Genomic DNA, 21,626 nt, shown 5'->3' on the forward strand with positions numbered 1-21,626 from the left:
ATGAGCCTTTAGTCACATATAGTAAGTGGACTTGGCAACACTGACCCTAATTTGAAACAAAATGGTAAACATTCTTCCTTAGAGCTGAAGAGCTGGATTTACCTTATGGTCTGAATCTATATAAATATGATGGCTGAAGTATGTTTTTAAAAAAGAAAATAACTTTATAAAGTTTCACCAATGTTTCATTGTTTTGCAGGGAAGACATGGACTGGCAAGGTGACTTCCTGAATGACCATGCATTTGTGGAGCTGCAGATGGAAGGAATCCCCAGTGAGATGGACATCCAAAACCTGATCAGAGACACAGAGGAGAAACTCAGACTTAACGCCTGCAGGTCACTAGCCTAGAAGACTCACAAAAAAACGTTTGAACGATAGTGTAGATCAAGTCATAAGCATTTCATTTTCAAGTCATAAGTTTGTTGTGACCTGCTGAACATTGCTGTTCTAAATGAAGTATTGTTGAAATTGACAGTGATTTGTGAATGGATTGAAATGGAAAAATGATCAAGAAATCAGTTATGATTTACACAATTTATCATTTTTAGGTCTGTGTGTTTTTTATTATACCATTGCATTCATATAGGACACAAACAATAGCAATGTTACCTATTTTATAAAATAAAACCTATTTTTATGCTCAATCCTTAGATGCTAAGAAAAAAAAATATGATTATGGATTATGTCATTTACTGGTATATAGGGAATACAGCCTTTCATCTCAAACACATAAACACACATCTTGTAGGTTTTTAATGGACTGACCCATTCAAAATGAGACAGTTTCATTTTGTATTGATCCTCCGTGTGCTTCAGTCTTAAAGGTGCTGGTTCTTTAGAAGGTTATTGATCACCATCATATAAAATGCATCAATATTTTAATATATATGACCAAGGGTTTGTGCTATAAGGATACTGTATGAATTGCTACTCCCAACACTGTTGGACGAGACATAAAATTGCATAGGCAAATATATTAAGCACAAAGATTTTTTTGTCATGTAGGAGATGTAACTGCAGGGCGGTAGCAGTTGTTTAGTGCTTGAGTGGATATTGTATAGCACTTCATTTTCAGAGCTATTATTTCCACAGAAGCTTCCTGCAGTGTCGGTAATCCTAAAATAGAGACCACATGATTAATTGAGGGTTGATGAATAGCACGCCACTTCATCTGAAATCAATGAACTTAAACACATTCTGAATGCAAGCTTGCAGCTAGACATCCTTTTTTCTATTGTGATGGAAGGTTTTTTGCATTATCAGATATTGAGGTTTTGTTGTCGGCGAAGGACATGTTGACGAGCGCCCCTGAACTTGTTTCTCTTGCTCCGTTTTAATTCACAATCTTTTTACGCCGATAATGCACCTCAGACTCTCACCTGCATCGGTAGTTTTGGAGGACATGGTCCTCACGACTAGATTTCTGTTTGTTCTCCTGATCCTTCCCTGTCTACCCTCCCTGATGGCTCCTCTCTCCATTGTGCCGCCGGTTTCGAAAAATCTATCTCTGCCATGCTTTTATCCTTTATGTTACTCTGAGGACACGCGCAGACCAGAAGGGTCTACGCTAAATGTGTTGTGCGTGAACAAAGGCGGTCTTACTCCCCCCTGCCATTAGACACACGTTCTCATTCCTGTCTGTCCGGCCTCTCTCCTCTCCAAATGGGAAAGTAATAATTGAAGATTCCACATCTTGAAACGAAAACCCTTGTGTGGGTAATTCAAGTATTATTACTGAAGGCTGAGACAGTTTTTCTGCCTCTCTAAGCATTAAAGGCTTATTTTGTGTTCTTGGAGAAAGATGGAAGATGGGGAACCATTATAAGAACAAAGAACCCGGATAATAGGGAATTGTGCCTAGGAGAAAGAGAAAGGGAGGGTGGGAGGGGTGTAGCTCCAGCGGTCAGTCGGAGCCGAGCTGATGTGGATGGACGTGGGTGACGACTTTGCCCTTTTCTGTAAACTCCTCTGGGGTGGGCCAAAGCTGTGCTCTACACCTGCTACCTAATCTACTTATCCTAGGACTAACCCAAGAAAAGAACGGGAAACTAGAGATTTTGAAGCTGCCTGCCTCGTTTCTCGGTCCTAACCCATTTATGGGTCAACGAGCCTCCTCTCGGTTCTAGGATGTCGGAGATTTGCCTAAGAGCCACTTCCTAATTGAAGGAGATTAAGATAGCCTGTCAAACAGCCTTGGATCTCTCAAATTGAAACGCTGTTATCCATTAAGCTTCATCAATTCGGACACTCAGGGAGGCCACCGGTAGTACGCCGCCCCCTAATGAAGTGTCAGCTATAGTCCAACGACGGGAGGCCGGGCTTCGGATTTCAACCCGGCTTATGGAAGATAGCCGCAGTGGCATGCCAATTTACCTCGTGTGTGCGTCCTGACAAATAACCCGTTTGGGGTTTGGCATTGGAGGAGGCTATCTATAGGAGGCCGATCTACAGTCGGAGGGATCCACTTTCACAGGTCTCATTGGGTCCGGCATATTCAGGAAAAGAGAGGCCTTCTTTGATAGCTCCCAGATAGGCTATTTGTTTCCTGGGCACATGACTTGGTGCTCACTGAAGCTGGGGGTTATTTGAAAGAGATCTTTTCCTCTCCCTCCCTCTTACCCTGCTATTTCCTTTTCAGCTTCACTCTCCTGGAGCGCGACAGCCCACCCACACTAAATTAATTTTGACAAGGAACTTAAGATAACGTCAGAGCGCTGACTAATCAGTGTATTGGGTTTCTGTAAGGCAGAGAGCTGTGAAACATGCCATCATATTTAATAAAAGACTCCCGTTGCCTCTCTCTTTCTTTCTAGTCCTCTTGTTCTCCCCCCCCCCCACCCTCTCGCTCTCTCTTTACCTGGTCTGTCATGTCTGGTTTGTGAGGATTTGAAAAACAATTACAGTTTTTGGAAGCGTGATTGGCAGACTGGGAGGAAGCAGAGAATGAGGCTTAAGGGAGCTTTCGCTAGTCTCTGCGCTCAGGGTTTTGTGTGGAGCTGGTCTCCCTGAAATTCCTTTTAACTTCCTCTTTTGTTGTTGTTTGATTTAAAGGGTAGATTAATCAGGAATTTTTTGTGTGCATGTGAGGCTGTTGACAGTCTTTTTGGCTTTAGTCTGTGTGTCTCTCTCTCTCTGTCTGCCTCTGTTCTTTCTTTCTTGTTGTGTGTGGCTGTCCGAATCAGTGAAAATCGTGTTATTGGATCTGATTAATCTAGAGGGGGTTAACACACCTCTTCAGGTGAGGTCATGATAGGGAATTTTGTCTTGACTTCATCTTTTCCACAGAAAGATATGTCTGTTTACCTTTATTTTTTTATATATGTTGTATTTTTTTGTATTGTATGTACCTATAATTAGTTGTATGTAATCATAATTCATAGTTGTGAAATGTTCATATTCTTAGCTACATCGTTAAAACGCAATGCATAAAAAAAAAAAGGGCCGGTGCTTAATCTCATATATTATATCGTGTCATCAAGTATTATACTCTTTATAGGTCTCTTTATGGGAAAATAAAGATTGCATAGGGTATGATAAGGCAGTGGGTTCCAACGAGCGGACTGCAACAAACTATGCATTCATGCATAGTTAGGATAGATGCTTCTCTTATAGTTTGTTGATATTTTAAATTAGTGAAATTACATAATATTTAATATTAACAAATGTTTGTGGTTTTGATTTTTTTGTAATTTTAATCGGTATCTAATAAAAGGCGAGTTCCCAATGTGACAGTGATCATGAGCGGGAAATAAACCGCTTGTTCTAGGATGATTGGATTACAATTTTTCAAAAATAATATTTAGGAGGGATAAATTGAATGCTTTATATATGCAGACTTTATTAAAAGTGTTGCTAAAAGTTTCCCAAAAGCTCCTTTAATCTGATTGTATTTATTTATTTATTTTGAAAGTTACTCATTTTGAACCCATCTGTGATGATCTATTCATATGTGAAGCATGTCCCTTAAATATTTATTGCTGCAATGTGAAACTCTGACACATCATCAGTGGCAGCCGGGCAGAAGTTTGACAGCAGCTGCCCCTTTGATTGATGCCAGTCCTCATGAGTGCTCCGACCAACACTGTCCGTGACTCGCCTTCAGTGATCGCTGACCCCATCCAGCGCCGATACACAGAGGATTACGCAGAAGTGTGTGCGGATGAGAGATGAGACTTTTATGAAGTTTTAGCGTTGTGTGGCTGCACAGATGGAAGCTCGTTTAGACCCTGCTGTTTGAGCAGAGTCCTGGGGTGACGCCTGGCTCAGCACCGGCTCTGAGCACAAATCCTTATTTTATTAGAAACATTAAACAGACTTAGTCAGTATATCTGCCTTTCTGCTAGCTCTGGATGGCTACACTTAACTAATGTATAAGAGCTAAGCTGAGCGATATCCTTGAGTTAACAACGTTCACAGAAAACACAGAGGAGCAAATAATTGCCATGAACATGTTCAGAACACCATAGTTAACACAAAACTTCTCAAAATATACCAAACTGGTAAAACAAAGTAAATCCGCACATTTAAATACAATTTGGCTGCTTTTGTCAACACGCGTTGACTATTAAGAGGAATTTCATCACTATAAAAGGGCAGTTTTGTTTGTGTGTCTGTGTCGACAGCATCTTTAGTGTGTAAAACTGAATTTTTATGTTCCCTGTTAGCGCTTGTGTTTTTACAGCGAGCTTTAGGCTGTTCATTAAACAGAATGGGAAGATTTGCTTCTTCAGCACGGTCCTCTCGTCACACATATTTCCTTTTTACTACAAAAAGAGACACATTTGTTGGATTCCTGTCGCCAACCTTGCATTTTAACCAACGGAAAGAGCCCTCTTCGTCTTTGCTTTCTACATTATTCAGCTGCATATCGTTAAAATTAACAGCCCTTTATGTTCACTTTATGTTTGCTCTCTTTTTTGAGGAAGTAAAACTGTGTCAGGTTTAAATGGAATTTAATAAGCTGCCATTCGAAGGCATCTGGACTCATGCATAGCCATGGTGTTTACAGCAGTGGTTTATGTTGCTTTGTAAGGGTGTGTTTCAGCTGCCGTGTGTGTGTATGTACATGTATGGCTTTACGGCTTTGTGTCATGTCTCATTTTTCACGGATAGAAGGAGACAAGTGCTGATGCCGTGTGGTTATGAGGAAGATCGACTCATCCTGTGTCGTTGAGAGAGATGTGCCACATGCCGAAACACGCACACACAACTGATATATTGATGTCTGCGTTCATTAGCCCCGATGTGGCTGATATCAGCTGTAGAGTGACATTAACCGGAGTGTACTTGAGTTTAAAGGGACAGCTCACATGTAACAAATTGTGAGGGTGTATTAAAATAATTTCAGTGCTAAAAGTTCAGTGTAATTCAACTGTGCAATGTGAAGTCAGACAAAGATTTTCTAAACAGGATGTCCATGTTGTGTCTATTTTTTTTTTTTGGCATTTTATTGATAGAAGAAGCGGATCAGACAAAGTAGGCAGTTTTCAAACTTCAGAATGTGTAAGAACCACAGCTGTAATTGCTTCTGCACAGCCCTACGGAAAATACTTCATATTTGAACAGAATTTGAATATTGAATATTTGAATGTTGGCTATATGTTCATGCATTCAGGTATAATTGAGAATGCAACCCTCCCTGCTCTGTTTAACCTTTTACCATGTTTTTAATTACATTTTCCTAATATTTTATTTTATTATAATTTTTTTTCAAATTCAAATTTATGCATATTTCCTCCAGATAAAAGTGCAGATCACGTTGGCCTAGTTTTGAGAATTTGCTTATCACAACTGTATGTAACTTTGTAAATTAGAAAAACAGCTTCCAACATTTTTTCTCAGCCTTTTCTGTACACCGATGCCACTTGGCTATCATGTATGTATGTATGTGGGGGTCAGCAAAGAAGTATGCAGGGCAAGTAAAGATCTGAACTACTGATGTAAATGAGTCGGCAGAACAAATCTTTGAACCCTGGGACATGACTATTTTAATATTGCTGTAAGTTGATTAAGTGCCATTAAGATTAAGTAAATTGTGACAGTAAAAGTAAATCACTGACATTTATGAATTTTATGCAGAGTTTGTACCCATTCTTGAGAGTTTGTGCTTCTTCCTTTTATTATAGTATTGAACAGAACCTGAAAGAACTGCAGGCCAAGGTTGGAGAGGCCAGTAGAGGAGAGAGAGTTCCCAGTCCAATAGAATGCCTCCAGTGGTTTAGTCAGCGCAACTTGAGCATCCTGAAACCAGTGGCTACGGGACACCAAGAGCTTCTGGACTTCCTTCGAGCTTTGGTGATCAAAACCATACTTAACCCCAAATGCAATCTGTCCAACAGACATCATCATGACATGTTTTGGAATAGTATTGATTTTTACATTCAGTTCTTGACATTTTTAATACTGTCTGTCATATATTTTAACAGCAAAACTCACTAAAGGCAGAGGATGCTTTTGAAGAGGCTATTCTACATTTACTACTGAACATCTCTACTCAATGTGGCGTTGCTTTCCCTACTTCCTGTCCTGCATCTAGCGAAGAGCATTCCTCATCTCCTAACTTATCCATGCCATGTGATGACCTTGCTTTGGAAGTCCGGAAGGCATGGGATGATGTTCGTTTCTCATTGCGGAGCCACTTACTTCGCAAACTCCAGATGATGACTGAACCAAGCAAGACTGAGGAAGAACTGAGTGTTGGGACCAAGGTTCCTCAGAAGATCTTCTACCTTCAGCAACTGTTATTCCTCTACCCTGAAACAAAGGTCTTCAGCTGGTACCAGCACCTTCAGATCAAGGCCGTCCTCAGTGTTCTCCAAAACTGCCAGAGCTGCATTCCAGGTGGGCAGAAGGGCTTCGACAGACTGACTCTGGGCTTTCAAACCGCCTCTCCAGCTCTTTGCACAATGCTTCGGGAGGAAATGCATGTGCTTAATGGAGTTAAAGAACCACATAACATCATTGCCTTCCTCAACCATGTCTACCTGAACACAGTGGCACAGGAACTAGGTGTGCTGATGGACAAGGAGGTCGAGATCGCACTGAAAGACAACACTACGCACAGCATGAAAGGAGGCAAGATGTCCAGCAAGAAGTCTGCTGTAGGTCAGTGTCTTCATGCTCTTCCCTTCATTTTGCACATAAAACTGGAAGTAATAAAAATTGGTTTATAAGATAAAATTGCCAGTTCTAATCTGTTTGGCTGACCGCTAAAATACAGACAAGTTGTTGTTATTGACGTTTACATAGTTTAATGTCTCACAGTGCTTTGAAATGAAATAATAGAACAAATGAACAATTGGAGAATCAACTTTTTGACTAAGAGTAGCAACCTTTTAAGAAATAATAGCAGAACACACAGGTTTTTTTATTTTTTTTTTATTTATAGTTTTAATTTTTTACAAAACACAAAAACAAAAAAGAAAACAACGAAATAAAACAGCAAAAACAACAAAAAACCCTCTCCCCACAAGGCAAGATATTAAATAATCATAAAGATAGAGATAAACTGTAATAAACCTAGATTTACATCTAGTCTGTGGTCATGTCAAGTTGGGTCAGGATGTTCAGAAAAGGAGTCCAAATCAGTTCAAAGTCATCAGTTTTCCTCAGATAGAATGTAGAATTTTTGGTGTGCAGTACGACAGGAGTTCATTAGCCCAATGTTTTTGGCTGGGGGGGGGGGGTGACATTCTTCCAATCCTTCAGGATACACTTATTGGCAGCCGTTGCTGCTAGTAACACAAAATGCTTCATATTTGAGTTCACCTTCAGTAAGGTTACATCCCCCAGTAACCAAATCCTAGGGTCGGCGTCCAGAGCCTGTCCACAAACCCGAGAGGTTACTGCGATGATGTGAGTCCAGTATGGCTTCAAACGGGTACAACTCCATAGCATGTGCACAAGAGTTCCGACAGAGATGGTGCATCTTTGACATTGATCAGATATGTCATTTCCTAATTTACTTAACCTATATGGCGTAAAATATGTTCTAAGGTAAATATTGAATTGAATTTGTCTGTGTTTAGAGGACACCAATTTTGTTTGTGCCAATTCCAATAATCTGTTCCAATTCTCCTCTGTGTAAGTGCACCCAAGATCAGACTCCCACCTTGTTTTGTTTGTATATCTGTAAGTTGTCATTTATGGTTTTATACACTGTAGATATTAAACCTTAAATTCTATTACATTTGGAGTTGAAAATGCATTTTTCAAGTAAAGATTCCTCGGGTCTGTGTGGAAAATTATCTTTAGTTTGACTCTTGATCCAGCTTCTAATTTGTAAATATTTGAAAAAGTTACTTTTATCTATATCATAAATTTCTAACATTTGACTGAAACTTAAAAAGACATTATTAGTATAAAGGTCACTAACAATTTTTACTCCTTTTTTCACCCAGTTTTGTAAAATTCCATCCGCTAAGGCTGCTGGGATATTGGGATTGTTCGTGAGAGGTGAATTTACCAATAATTTTATGTTTTGTCCAACTGATACGTGTAATTGCTGCCAGGCGTTAAATGTAGCAGAAATTATTGGGTTTTGAGTGATTGTTTTTAGTTTCTTTTTAGATTCCAAAAATGGTACGATTGTTAATGGATTGTCCTGTAATTCATGTTGTTCGATTGACATCCGTTTTACTTCATCTGCTCTGCAGTGTAACCACATCCACAGAGCGCGAAGTTGTGCAGCCAAATAATACAATTTAAAATTTGGGAGATTCAAGCCACCTTTGGAATGAGGTGCCTGTAATGTAAGGAGTTTGACTCTCTGTGTTTTGTTGTGCCACAGGAAGGAAGTAAGTGATTTATCTAATTCCTTAAAAAAGGATATAGGAACCTTCAGTGGTATACACTGGAATAAATAAATAAATTTGGGTAATAGATTCATTTTTATTGTATTAATCCTGCCAATCAGTGATAAAGGGAGGTCCATCCATCTCAGTAACTCCTTTTTAGATTTAGTAAGCAAAGAGGCGTACTTTTTTTCATATATTTCGTCACAGGTGCTACAGATAGTGATTCCCAGGTATTTGAAGCCCTCCGTACACCATTTAAATTGAACTGGAAGCAGACTTATGTAATGGTTTGTCATGTTGATTGGGAAAGCTTCATTTTTAGAGTAATTAATTTTGTATCCCGATACAGCACTGTATTTTTTAAGATTAGTCAATAACGAGGGAAATGATGTGATAGGTTGAGATATAAATACTAATAAGTCGTCTGCATAGAGTGCGAGTTTATGCTCTTCCGTTCCAATTTTTATGCCGGTGATGGATATGTCTGATCACAGGGCAATAGCCAGTGGCTCTATTGCAATTGAGAAGAGCGTGGGAGAGGAAGGACAGCCCTGACGACAGCCACATGATAAGGAGAAGGCGCTCGACAGAACCCCATTTGTTAGGATCTGCGATCTGGGGGCGTCGAATAGGGTCCTGATGAAACACCGAAAATTTTCACCAAAATTCATGGCCCTCATGGTCTCAAGAAGAAAGTTTGGTTCTATCCTGTCGAACGCCTTCTCGGCGTCCATAGAGACGATCACGGCAGGGTGGTCATGTTTTTTTGTGTGCTCTATAATATGAAATAGTCGCATAACATTATCTGCACCTTGTCTGTTCTTGATAAAACCCGTTTGGTCTGTATTAATAATTTTTGGAACTACTTTCTCTAAGCATTGTGCAATAATTTTCGATAAAATTTTATAATCAGAGTTAAGGAGGCTGAGGGGTCTATAATTGCTGCACTTTTGTGGATCCTTTCCAGGTTTTAGAAGTAGCGTTATAGTTGCCAACTCCAATGTCTTCGGGAGTAGAACACACTTGTTTTTTTAATGAAAACTAAATTCTGTTTGTAAAGTTTTTCCAAAAACTGATGCAGAAGTTTCCACAAATGTGTTGCACTTGTAGGTTTCTTTGCTTTCACCCTTCTGTCCAGTTCATCCCAAACCAACTCGATAGGGTTTAAGTCTGGAGACTGTGCTGACCATTCCCTGATTTGAAGCCTTTACTTCTGAGGTAGTTCTAACATAGCCTGGAGGTATGTTGTGGGTCATTATCTAGCTGTAGGTTGAACCCCTGACCAACTCATGTACCATAGGGTATTGCATGGCTTCAACATGCTGTGGTAGTCTTTTTGGTGCAGGGTGCCAGGGTGCCACTCACTCTTGAACTGGAGATTTCAGTAGTCCACTGGAAGTAAACCTCTTCTTTTTTTTCAGAAGATGGAATGTCTTGCAACTTTTGACTGGTATAGAGTATATTATTTCCTGTAGTTTAGGTGTACAGATTTTTTGGCGCCCTCTGAAAAAGAGCTCTTTGCTGCATAAAGTTTGCTTGGTTTATGGCTTCAAACCTTTGAAGGATATTTATATTTTTGTTTGAGATGCTTGCAATGTTAACTTAGCACATTGCACCAGTGTTTACAAAAACTTTCCAAACAATTTTTGATTTCTTGACACTGTTAAATTAATGAAAACGGTGTCTTGAGTTGAAGAATCATTGTACATAACACTCTAAACATTGTCAGAACAAAAGTCCTCTTCCTACACTTATTGACCAAACGAAAAAAAAAAAAATCTATTGGTTTGTATCAATTATTTTTTAAGTGTTAGCCTTCTTAGCATTGGCAGAAGTGTGTTTAAGGTTCTTGGCACTGTCAAAAATAAAGTTGCTGGAGCTGTCAGAATAAAAGTTATCTTCTGACACTTGTTGGCCAGACAGAAAAAATTTATCGTTGAATGGCAAAAAAAATGAGGGTTTGGCAATTTTTGGGTTGATCACTACACCTAACCCTAAACTTCACATGAAAAAGCAGACTGTGGTTGTGTGCAGCTGTTTCTGGGAATTTTTTAAATAAACTGCAAAGTGAATTAGACTTCATGCTGATAACCGAATGTCTAGCTACATGAAACTAGTACAATATGTGACCCCGAACCACAAAACCAGTCATAAGGGTCACTTTTTGGAAACTGAGATATATACATGATCTTTCCATCATTTTTCCAAATAAGTTTTCCATTGATATATGGTTTGTAAGGAAAGGACACTATTTGGCTGAGATATAATTATTAGAATATCTGGAATCTGAGGGTGCAAAAAAAAAAAGAAAATTGCCTTTAAAGTTGTCCAAATTAAGTCCTTAGCAATGCATATTACTAATCAAAAATTAAGTTTTTATATATTTACAGTAGAAATTTACAAAATATCTTTATGTAATATGATCTTTACTTAATATCCTAATAATTTTTGGCATACATTTTTTTTGACCCATACAATGTATTGTTGGCTATTGCTACAAATATACTGGTGCTAATTATGACTGGTTTTGTGGTTTTAGGGACACATATAAATATTCCTTACCTCCAGGCATCTTGAGTTTTAAATGCACCATTTGCCAAATGCTCTCATATTTAAAAGATTGTAACAATCACCGTTTTATTATCTTATCTTATCTTTTTTTTTTTTCTGTTCTACGGATATTATGCCAAGTATGGACAGATCAGTAATAGACTCACTTATACTCCTTCTAGAGACGTCACTGTCCATTTTTGAATGAACTCATTAGGGCTACTCTTCCATTTAATTCACACTCCTGCCACAATTCACATATTTTTACAAGCAGCAGACGCTTTTCCTCATTTTCTCACTGTAAAGACAGAATGAGGGAGCAGTAGGGCTCAATAATTGGCCCTATGTCCATGGGGCCGCTTAATTCAGGTCCACAGACCTATAAAGGGCCCAACAATCCTTCAAACACAATAACAGGGGCACTGCAAGTGTGTACTGCTGGAAAGTGACTGTAATGTGTTTCAGACACTTATGAGTATATAAATAATGTACTTACAACACTGTACCAGAAGCCCGTAGGCAAAATTTAATGATTGAAATAGTTGTCACATGCTTATTTATGGCTGGATTTCCAGCTAACAAACGTCTCAGGAAATCTAAACATGAGGTGAAATCAAACAACGAATGCTTTGACAGTTTTGATGGTTGCAGGGTTTGTGTTTTAGCAACATAGCTGAAGTAAATGACGAATAAATGGTACGCTTTCAATGGAAGGCATCAAAACAACCTGCCGTTTCTTTTCTTTGTCTTGTTAGGTGATATTTATTGTGCTTTATTCATTCTCCATATTTCCGCGGAAAGCCTGTCTGGGAGAAGTGGTGGTGGGGTTGTGGGGAGGGGGGGTGAATCTTGACGCGCTGTCCCACGGGAGCGATGCCGCTCCTGGCATCACACACTGTCAAGGCACTGAAGCATTTAACAGCTTTTCATGCGCAGATATGCCAGTTCCTTTAACCCCTCCATCTGAAAGGGATGAACAGACTTTGTTTCCCCCCTCCTTCACCAGATGTGGGAGTCTCAGCCCTTTGTACCCATCTTCTTCCATCCCTTGCTTTTCATCCCTATCACTTTATGTCGTCTTTTTTTCCACTCCACTTTTTCTTAGAGGTAATGGGGTGAGGGCTGGGCTCAGGAGACTGCCATACAGGTCAGCTGATCTGGAACAATGAGGAGTTTAAACCCTTACTATCACACCTCAGTGGATTTGTAACAGACAGGATAAAGAACTGAAAAGGTGGAAGTGAGAGACAGATAGTGTATTGTGTGTGTGTGTGTGAGAGAGAGAGAAAGAGAGAGAGAGAGAGAGAGAGAATAAGAGTTGGCTGATGTTTGTATGTTCTTGCACATATAGTGTACAGTATGTGCACATTACATGCTGTATTTGAAACTCACAGCCACTGGATATTTCACATATATGTCATTTTCAATTCAGCCTGAAGAAGGTATATAGATTTCTGTGATGTGCTGCATTCTCAAAGGAGACTCTTTTTTATGTACAGTAAAGCTTACAGAAAATCAATATTACTTCACTCACTTTTTGGTAGGGCAAGGTTTTCAGTTTGTATAACATACAGTAGGGTCCAAAACTATGAGACTTCACTGAAAATCTGGAAGGTTAAACAGAACATCTCAGTTTTTCTTATTATTAAAACAATAAACATGACAACTTCGTAAGTCTTACTTTCTAGGGCACTACCAAAATATGTCAGTTTGTGACGTGAGCATGTGTACAGACGGTCAGATGTTTTTCCACTGGGGCTCAAGATGCTCTTTGAATCATCTCGATCATGCTGGGGAACATGTTCTTTAGGTGGATTTTTTTTTGAAAGCAAAAGGGGGGCAAACCAAATAGTACTGAAACATTCTGAAATGTTGCATTTTTTCACTACAACATTTCGCTGTAGTTTGTATGCTGATAAATTCGGTAATCAATGAACATGAAATGCAATTCAAAAGCACTTTTCACTAGTGGTATCAGACATTTACGCCACATGGTATTTATGTAACGTGTTGTCAGAGGGGATCCATCATTTTTTAATGCAGTAATGTGCAGGTGCATATATCTATATGTAGTCTGAAAACAAACAACCAAAAAAAAAAAAAAAAAAACCCTTCCATTGCACATACACTACCATTCAAACTAAATGTATTCATAAATAAATACTGTTCTTTTAAACTTTATATTCATTAAATAATCCTGAATAAAAATCCTGATTTACACAAAATATTAAGCAGCACATTTTTCTCTTTTTTCTTTTTCTTTTTAAAATGTGATTTATAAGAAGTTTTTTTCTTTCTTGAGCACCAAATCAGTATTAGAATTTCTGAAGAATCATGGGACACTCGATACTGGAGTATTGACTGCTTCAGCTTTACCATTGCAAATGTAAATTACACTAATTTTTGAATGGTACTCTATTAATAGTTTTTAAAAACTAAAGGACAGTTCAAATTACTTTCTGTGGTCGTTTGTGATTTGTGTCACATATAATCTAACTTTTATTTAACATGGAAAATCCTGTTAAACGGTGATTCAGAGTTGTTGTTTTTTTGTCTTCACCATAGCATAATGTTTTGTTTACTGTGTGTTAATCAGTATCATAATGTGATTTATGCAAAGTTGTTTACCTGTGGGTTCACTGTGTATTTCTCAGTAATTGTTCAAATATGTCAAGCGGTTCTGTTATACCTGCCACTGATTTTGTTTTAGTAAATTTGACTAACCTACACAACCTATGGTTACAGAACAACAATGGCATCTAATGCTGCCAAAAATAGACAGAAGTGGAGACTCACAACACCAGTTACTCCTCCCTGTAATGCATTAATAAAGATATCAAAACCTGCCTTTATTTTTTTACCTCAAGAAGGGCCGCCCACCCCCTACTGCATCCCAGCTGGACTGTGCCTCTGGCATTGAAGGAGCCAGTTTAGTGTGTGTCAGTGGAGCAGCTTATAATGCCGTCTGTCTCAGTGAGCAGTGGGCTGCAACAGACAACCCACTGCATGCCACAGCAGCCAGACTCCCTCAGGCCGTCAGGGGGCTCCACATGTGGTCGCTTCAAGCCCCGGGGCCCCGCCAACCACAACACCACCAAGAGCACATGTCCTGTTATATGAGATGGACTGATCTTTGCATTTACAGCTAGCTACGTGCTTTTCCAGCTTGCTTTTTCTCTTTTTCAGCTCCTTCCAATATCATGGGAAATGTAAACCATTGCATATAAAAAATACAAAAAACATCTCTAATCCCCAGAGCATCCGCATCTATACGGATGTCTGTCTGTGACACTTGGCAGAGTCGTTGTGGCGCTGTCACTCACAGGCGGCGTAGAGCACGTCTTAGACATGGCTGGTGGATAAATGAGGCTTTTTCTGAATGGCTAATGTTCAGGGTCAGGCCACACGTCAAGAACAGGAACGCCGCTGAACGCCCGTCATGTCTTTTTAAGATCGGCCCCTCTCTCTTTTTTCACTTTCCTGCCAGAGAGGCCAATCAACACCAATACAAGAGAGAGAGGAAATGAAATCAGTGGCTAAATTGTTGCGTGATTGCCCATTCCCTAAAGATGCCGGGCATCATTTGGAGAAAAGCATTTAATAATTGCTTTTAGGGCCATGTCAGACACATGCAATTCCCTGCACTTATGGCCCAGCTAGGCAGAACTCGGCCTCAAGGGTCAGAGCAGGACAAGCCAGCCAGCGAGAGCTGGAACTGCACGTCTCTCTGTGTGTGTGTGTGTGTGTGCGTGTGTGTGTAAGAGAGATGGAGGAAAGGAGAATGAAAGAAGAAATGAGGGAGCAGGCATGGAGGAGATGAAGTGGCAGCGAGTTAAACCCAAAGGGGAAAGGCACTTCAGTGTGAGTTTAATACTCCAGGCCGGGGATTTGGCAACCTGCCACACAGCAATTGTTTACCTTTTTGCTCACTGGCTGCATCTGTTCTGTTTTGTAAACGGCACTTAACTATCTGCCCGTAAACACTGGAATCAATAACAACTGTTTGGGGATTTCCCAGCCTCCCCTTCGGTTCTTTCTTCTTCTTCTTTTCTCTCCCAAGCTCTCTCTCTCATTTTCTTTGTGCCATTTTCACTGCCTCCCGCTTCTAGTCAAAGCAAGTTTGATGTGTATAGTTTACAAAAGGCTTTTTTTTATGCTGAAGAACATATTTGAAGAAAAACGATATGGCTTTGCAAGTAATTTCATTTATTATCAGTCATTATTCCTCGCAACCATGCTTGATGTGCTGTAACTTTCATGGAATGTCTCGATACTCTTAAAAATAAATGTTTTTTACTGGCATCTATGGTTACATGAAGAACCTTAAACAACAATGGAACCTTCCAATTGTACAAAAGGTTCGATATATAGGAAAATGTTCTTCATAACAGGAAAAGAAAATACTAATAATTTTAAGAATGTTCTTAGAGGAACCCAAAATGCATCAGTGAACTTCCAAGGAGGCCTCAATATAAATGAACATTTAAGGCAAAACGACTTAAAATCAAGATATTTGTAATCAAAATATATACAAATGCATTTATTTGAAGAACCAGATTCTCGCTTAATAAATCAGGTAGCCTAATTTAAATGGGATTTTTTCATACGAAAAAGTCATGCAAATTATAATGAATAGCCTATATTTTTCTAATTATGCCAAGCTCTAAAACATTTTATTGGATAGAAACCGTGAGTAAAACTATTTTTTTTCATATTTTTTAATTCTTCATCCAGTAACTCTAGGTCAACTGAAAATCATGCGGCTTTCAAAAGTTGTTTTAGACAATGTGTGGCCTTGGAGTCAAAATGGTTGAGAACCACTGTCCTAGACTGGCTATACAAAAATCATTTAGTCACCCTTGTGTTGTTAAAAACCTGCTTAACTTACTTTCGTCTGTGGAACATAAAAAAAATCTCCTTTTAAAAAAAAAAAAAAAAAGCTTATTTTGTGTTCTGCAGAAGAAAAAAAGTCATATAGGTTTGGAACAATATGAATGTGAACTGTATATGTACCTTTAAAAGGAACACTGCAGTTGAAATGTCTTTAAATCATTTCTCTATTTGTCAGATCATCCTGACCAGAGTGGCTTAACCAATGGCATTAGTTTGGAAGCAGTACTTGATGACACAAGGATGAATGAATAATTTTATTTTAATGAAAATTTTATGTTGTTGTTTAAATCTTTCCCCTAATCTTAATCAAGAGCAAAATGGTGATTTCCCGTGGATCATCCTTTTCAAGGTTTAAACCTGCAGTCTTTTATCTTCTCCCCATACTGAAAAATGCACAGGTTTTTTTTATTGTGTAACAGTTGCCCACAAAGCACTCCTCAGGTCATCCTTCTCAAAAGTATATTCAACACTCTTATTATAATAATATAATATAATTGTATTTAGTTCTAATCTGTGAATTCCCTGCTGCTCTTTATAGATATTTCTCAAACACTTGAGCGATGTTCTGTTAAAGAATTTTGCCTCCTCCATCCGTTGTTCCATCTATCTACTGTGCTCCCAGGCCTTCCCTCTTTTACTACATCTGCTATGAGTGCAATGCCCCCGGCGAGGCCCTGACTCTCAGCTCTTTTCACAGTAAACGACACGTATCACTGCTCTCAACACCTTCAACCCCTCCACCCCATCAGCGTGTTGTAATAACCCCCATTATGGCTTCAGTAGCTGCGCCATCCTCCCACACAAGACTCCTAATGGTTAGCTATGAGAGAGGCCCTAATAAGCCGTTAATGGCGGGGTAATAAATAGCCAGACAATGGCTGGGTGAGAGGAAAAGACAAGATAGAATGACAGCATAGCATTAAACATAAAGGTGAGATGGCCGCTCTAAGTGTGAGTTAGTGGTTGGGGTGTAGAGGACGGGTGGGGTTCAAGGACACCTCTGAGAGGGATGGAGATGGATGATGGATGTTAGGCAGGTGAGGTCATTAATTGTCCTGAAATAGAAAATGAACTTTTATTGTCATAGTGATGTAAGGATTTGGCTATAGGAAATAAGAAATGTGTGCAGGTAGCATCAATGCGTTGATTAAAACAGAGTTGCTATAATTACAAGATGCTGACATTCAGAGCTGATCAGGCACATATGTTGTTTCTCCTCAGTTTTATTTAGTCTGTTCTCTATTAAGGTATAGTTTGCCAAAAAAAAAAAATGTCATTTGTTACTCACCCTTGATCCAAACCAATATGACTTTAGAAAATAGTGTCTCTTTTCCATTGAGAACAGGTGGTTTACTGTATAATGTCCAAATACTTATGGGCTTTTATGCCTTTATTAGATAGGACAGTAGAGAGTGGACAGGAAAGCACTGGGTGGAAAGAGGGGAGTGGGATTGGCAAAGGACCTCAGGACTCGGGTTGCCACGAGCACAGTTGCGCTATATGTCGGCACACTAACCACGAGGCTTTTAGCGCCAAGGATGATTGGCTTTAAAGTGACTTCTTTGTGAGCTGTGCTTCATACATCGCAACTCTATTGACAATGGACAAACATTTTTGCTAATGTGACCACACCTAAAGTGATAAAATGCACATTTTTAACTGGGCTGTTTCTTTAAGACTTTATCAATTGTGAGAAAAAGGCAAGAAAACTCATCGCAGACCCCACTTATCCAGATGAAGGCGTTGCAGAGCACTGGGCACCAGAACATCAGGCGCAAGAACAGTTTCCTCCAACAAGCCATCTCCATCTATAACTGTTAGCACAACCACAGTATTTTTAACAGCGCAGTGTTCACTACAGCATTATGCAGTGAAGATGTTCATTATGTAAATATACGTTTTCATTTACACTGTTGGAATACACTACACTTAATTTGCACAAACCTGTACATAAGTGTTCTGTTTACTCTCTCTGTATGTTTATTCATGTAATATATGTTTCTGTATATATGCATAATATAAGCAAGCTCATAAAAATCCTAAGCCAGTGAAACACTTATTATGGTAATTCAATCATGATGTGACTGCAGTTACACACTTCATTGAGATGTTTATTTTTAATCCAGGAGTAAATTGTTAGAGATACTCCTATACAGAAGGACTCGCATACAGTACATTCCCAGTGCACATATTGTTACTCATGTGCTGCATGTGGCACATAATGCACAGGTCTTATACATAATGCAGTATGTTTGGAGTGATTTTACTGACAGGCTGATGTGCTTGTATGAGCGGGAGTGTATCTCCATGCATTCATGTAGCCATTTTCCTAGTTCTGCCTCACAGTCTCCCTTTGGACCCTATTAATGAAGAGCCAAGATCCTGGTATGAAGCTCTCACCTGTGAAAAAAATATGTGCACACACCTACAAACATGTATACATCATAAATGCATGAATTTATTCCAGGCGCTCACTGACCCACCTCATGGGGTCAGTCTCTGCATCTCTATAATCTGCTGGCTTATGAAATTATAAAATGGCACAAAAAACCCCAAAACAAATGTATGTATGATCACCGTATGTGCCTGATAAATTGAAGAGAAATGAAAGAATAAGATTGTAATATTGTCGGCTTGATGATAACAAAGTGACATTATGGTGTTAGAATCCAGAGGCGATATTGTTGCAATTATTTGGGGCTCCTTTCTTTTTATTTCTCCCCTCCATCCATCGCTTTCCCACTCAATCTTCCTGGAGCTTTCATAGCCGGGGCTAATGCCTTCCTGATCCACTCCCCAATGCCTTTTCTGTCAGAGAAAGTCATTTAAGAGCACACACAAAAGTATTTGTTGAAGTGTCTGAAAATACCGCAGCCCTTTTCTCCGCGGCCCATTCTTCAGGCCTAATGCGGAACATCCCCTGGGTGATGGCTTTGGCAGCTGCAGAAATGGGAGAGCCACGTTGGAGATGAGGGTCATCGGCGGGTTACAGGAGAAAGTTTGTGACCAGCAATGTTTGACTGTAGATTTGAGGGAAAACTTTACTGCCTCTGTGGGATTGGTGTAGATTGCGAGGCCACGGTTCACAGCTCCCTGGTGTCAAATGCACATTCACAAAGTCTTTCAGTTCTCATTTATTTCATTTATTTGAGAAACATGCCATCTTGGATTCCAGAGTTGTTGATGGAATGTCCTCAAAGTAACCTTCAATATCCTTTACAATATCAGTCTCCAAAATCTTTTAATTTTCATGAAAAAAAAAGAAAATTATGTTAGAGATTTTGAAGCAATTATACATAAATTATAGAAAAGTGTTCTGGTTAATATTTTTGTTACATTTTTAATGTTTTTACAGTCAATTTTATTTATAAATTAATGTGTCCTTGCTTTACTTTTAAAAAAAAAAATAGTTTTTACTGTAACTTTAAGCAATTTAATGAAACAGAAATAGTTTACTTTTACATTTACATTTAGTTATTTAGCAGACACTTTTATCCAAAGTGACTTAAAAAGAAGGACAATGGAAGCAATCAAAATCAACAAAAGAGCAAACTTTATGAAAGTGCTATAATAAGTCTCAGCCTATGAATAGAGTGCTAGAATTAGAGGGTCAAATACATTTGGAAGAGATGCGGTTTTAGCCGATTCATGAAGATGTAATTCAACCAGGAGGGAACATTAAATCTAAAAGTCTGTGAAAATGATTTTGTGCCTCTTTTGGATGGCGCAATAAAGTGACTTATTTGCAGAGCGCAAGCTTCTAGAGGGCACATAAGTCTGAAGTAATACATTTCAGGAAAGGGCTGCAGAGCTAGTGATGGTTTTGTAGGCAACCATTAATAATAAAAATAATTAACTTTCTTCATAAATAAAAAGCTATACTTAGTCCAACAGTAGTGTGTATATATATTGGTAACATTTAATTGTATTATGCTAGATTATTCACCAGTGACAAGTCTTCTTGAAAGAAATGTATGAAATGGACCGATAGAGAATTTTTTTGAAAACTTTTCTGGACTCGTGTTGATGTGCTTACATTTCAACCTTCTAAATCCCTAACCCAAAGAAACTGTCTCTGTGTAGAGTTCTGCAAATCTTTAAAAGCTAAATAGCATTTGACTTGTACAAACCAAATATGTGCATAATTACTGTTTGGTGCTGGTTAAGGTGGTGGATTAGCATGGCCTTCCAAAATGTATCCGTTTAATGTTTCCGACAAGTTCAATCATCCTTTAGCCATTTGACTAAAGAAGTTTCGATGGGTAAACTATCACATGCATTTACATTTAATCATTTATGAAGTGCTTTTATTCAAAGTAACTTTTAAAGGAGAACCATCACAAACAATCATTCAAGAACCAACAATATTTGCAGTACCCGATGCCAAGAGTAAGCTAGTCTAGTAAAAATGAAGAAAATATTTGTAGCTAATTTATAGCCTTTGTTTATGGATGTGGTTTATTTAAGTGTTCGCAGAAGAGTTGTGTCTTCAACTATTTTTTTAAGTTTATGATGGTCTCAGCAGAAGGAGTGGTTGAAAGCTCCACCACAGAACCGCAAGAAAAAATATGCTGTTCTTTCCAGCAAAGATGTCTGTCAAGATTTTATCCATGCCCGACTCTTTGTTGTGTCTGTCTACAGCTCCTCAGCATCCTCCCCAGAGAGAGCGAAGCTTCAGCCTTACCTCCCATCAGCTCAGGTGCCTGACCCAGCTGACCAACATCTTACTGGAGCTGGAACAAACTGTGGAGGACCTGGCAACCCATCGGGGGTTCCTTAACTGCGCTGGAGAATCAGTATGCAGTGGCAAAGGTTCACTTTAACAACTATTACTAACAATTTCACACACATATGCATGCTAGAGTCAAATCTGTCAGATACAGGTCAGTGAGACGTAAAAACGTCCAGTTTTTAAGGGAAAATCCTGTCATCAGTTGAATCACCCTCATGTCGTTCAAACTTGAACGACTTCCTTTCGAAAAATAAAGTGTAGTCCAGTGTTGAAATGTTTGGTATTAGTACATTTTTATTTATTTATCGATTTTATAGTTTTACAGCAAATAAGAGTAAATACATGCTTAATGTTACAACAGATTTATATTAATGCTGTCAAACGTTTAATCGTAATTAATAATATCAAATATAATAATATAAATATATAAATGCATATACATGTACATTTTTTCCAAATATATACGAGATGCGCAAATAAACTCTGAAAATGAAGTGGATTTGTGCATCTTCTCAGTTAACAATGGCTCCGTGTAGTAACAGCTGCTCTATGTGAAATCACGCACCTGAGGGAATTTACCGCTGACTAGAGAACCGGCTTTACTGACGAGATGCGCATAACGATCGGCCGATCGTGATCGGCGCAGCCCTAGAA

General features: G+C 38.8%; 2 protein-coding genes across 2 annotated transcripts in view; one reads left to right on the forward strand and one right to left on the reverse strand.

Moving 5' to 3' along the window:
• The window catches only part of LOC132141012 (SMC5-SMC6 complex localization factor protein 1-like), a 244,204-nt gene that overhangs the window by 41,747 nt on the left and 180,831 nt on the right, over positions 1–21,626 (reverse strand). The gene's annotated exons all lie outside the window — the stretch shown is intronic.
• kiaa0825 (KIAA0825 ortholog) overlaps positions 207–21,626 on the forward strand; it is a 124,388-nt gene continuing 102,968 nt past the window's right edge. The window contains exons 1-4 of the mRNA XM_059550150.1: positions 207–337; positions 6,128–6,296; positions 6,428–7,106; positions 20,882–21,052. Coding sequence (XP_059406133.1) covers positions 207–337; positions 6,128–6,296; positions 6,428–7,106; positions 20,882–21,052 — 1,150 coding nt within the window. The remainder of the gene's footprint in view (positions 338–6,127; positions 6,297–6,427; positions 7,107–20,881; positions 21,053–21,626) is intronic.

This window comes from Carassius carassius, chromosome 5, assembly GCF_963082965.1.
Source record: "Carassius carassius chromosome 5, fCarCar2.1, whole genome shotgun sequence".
Classification (NCBI taxonomy): Eukaryota; Metazoa; Chordata; class Actinopteri; order Cypriniformes; family Cyprinidae; genus Carassius; species Carassius carassius.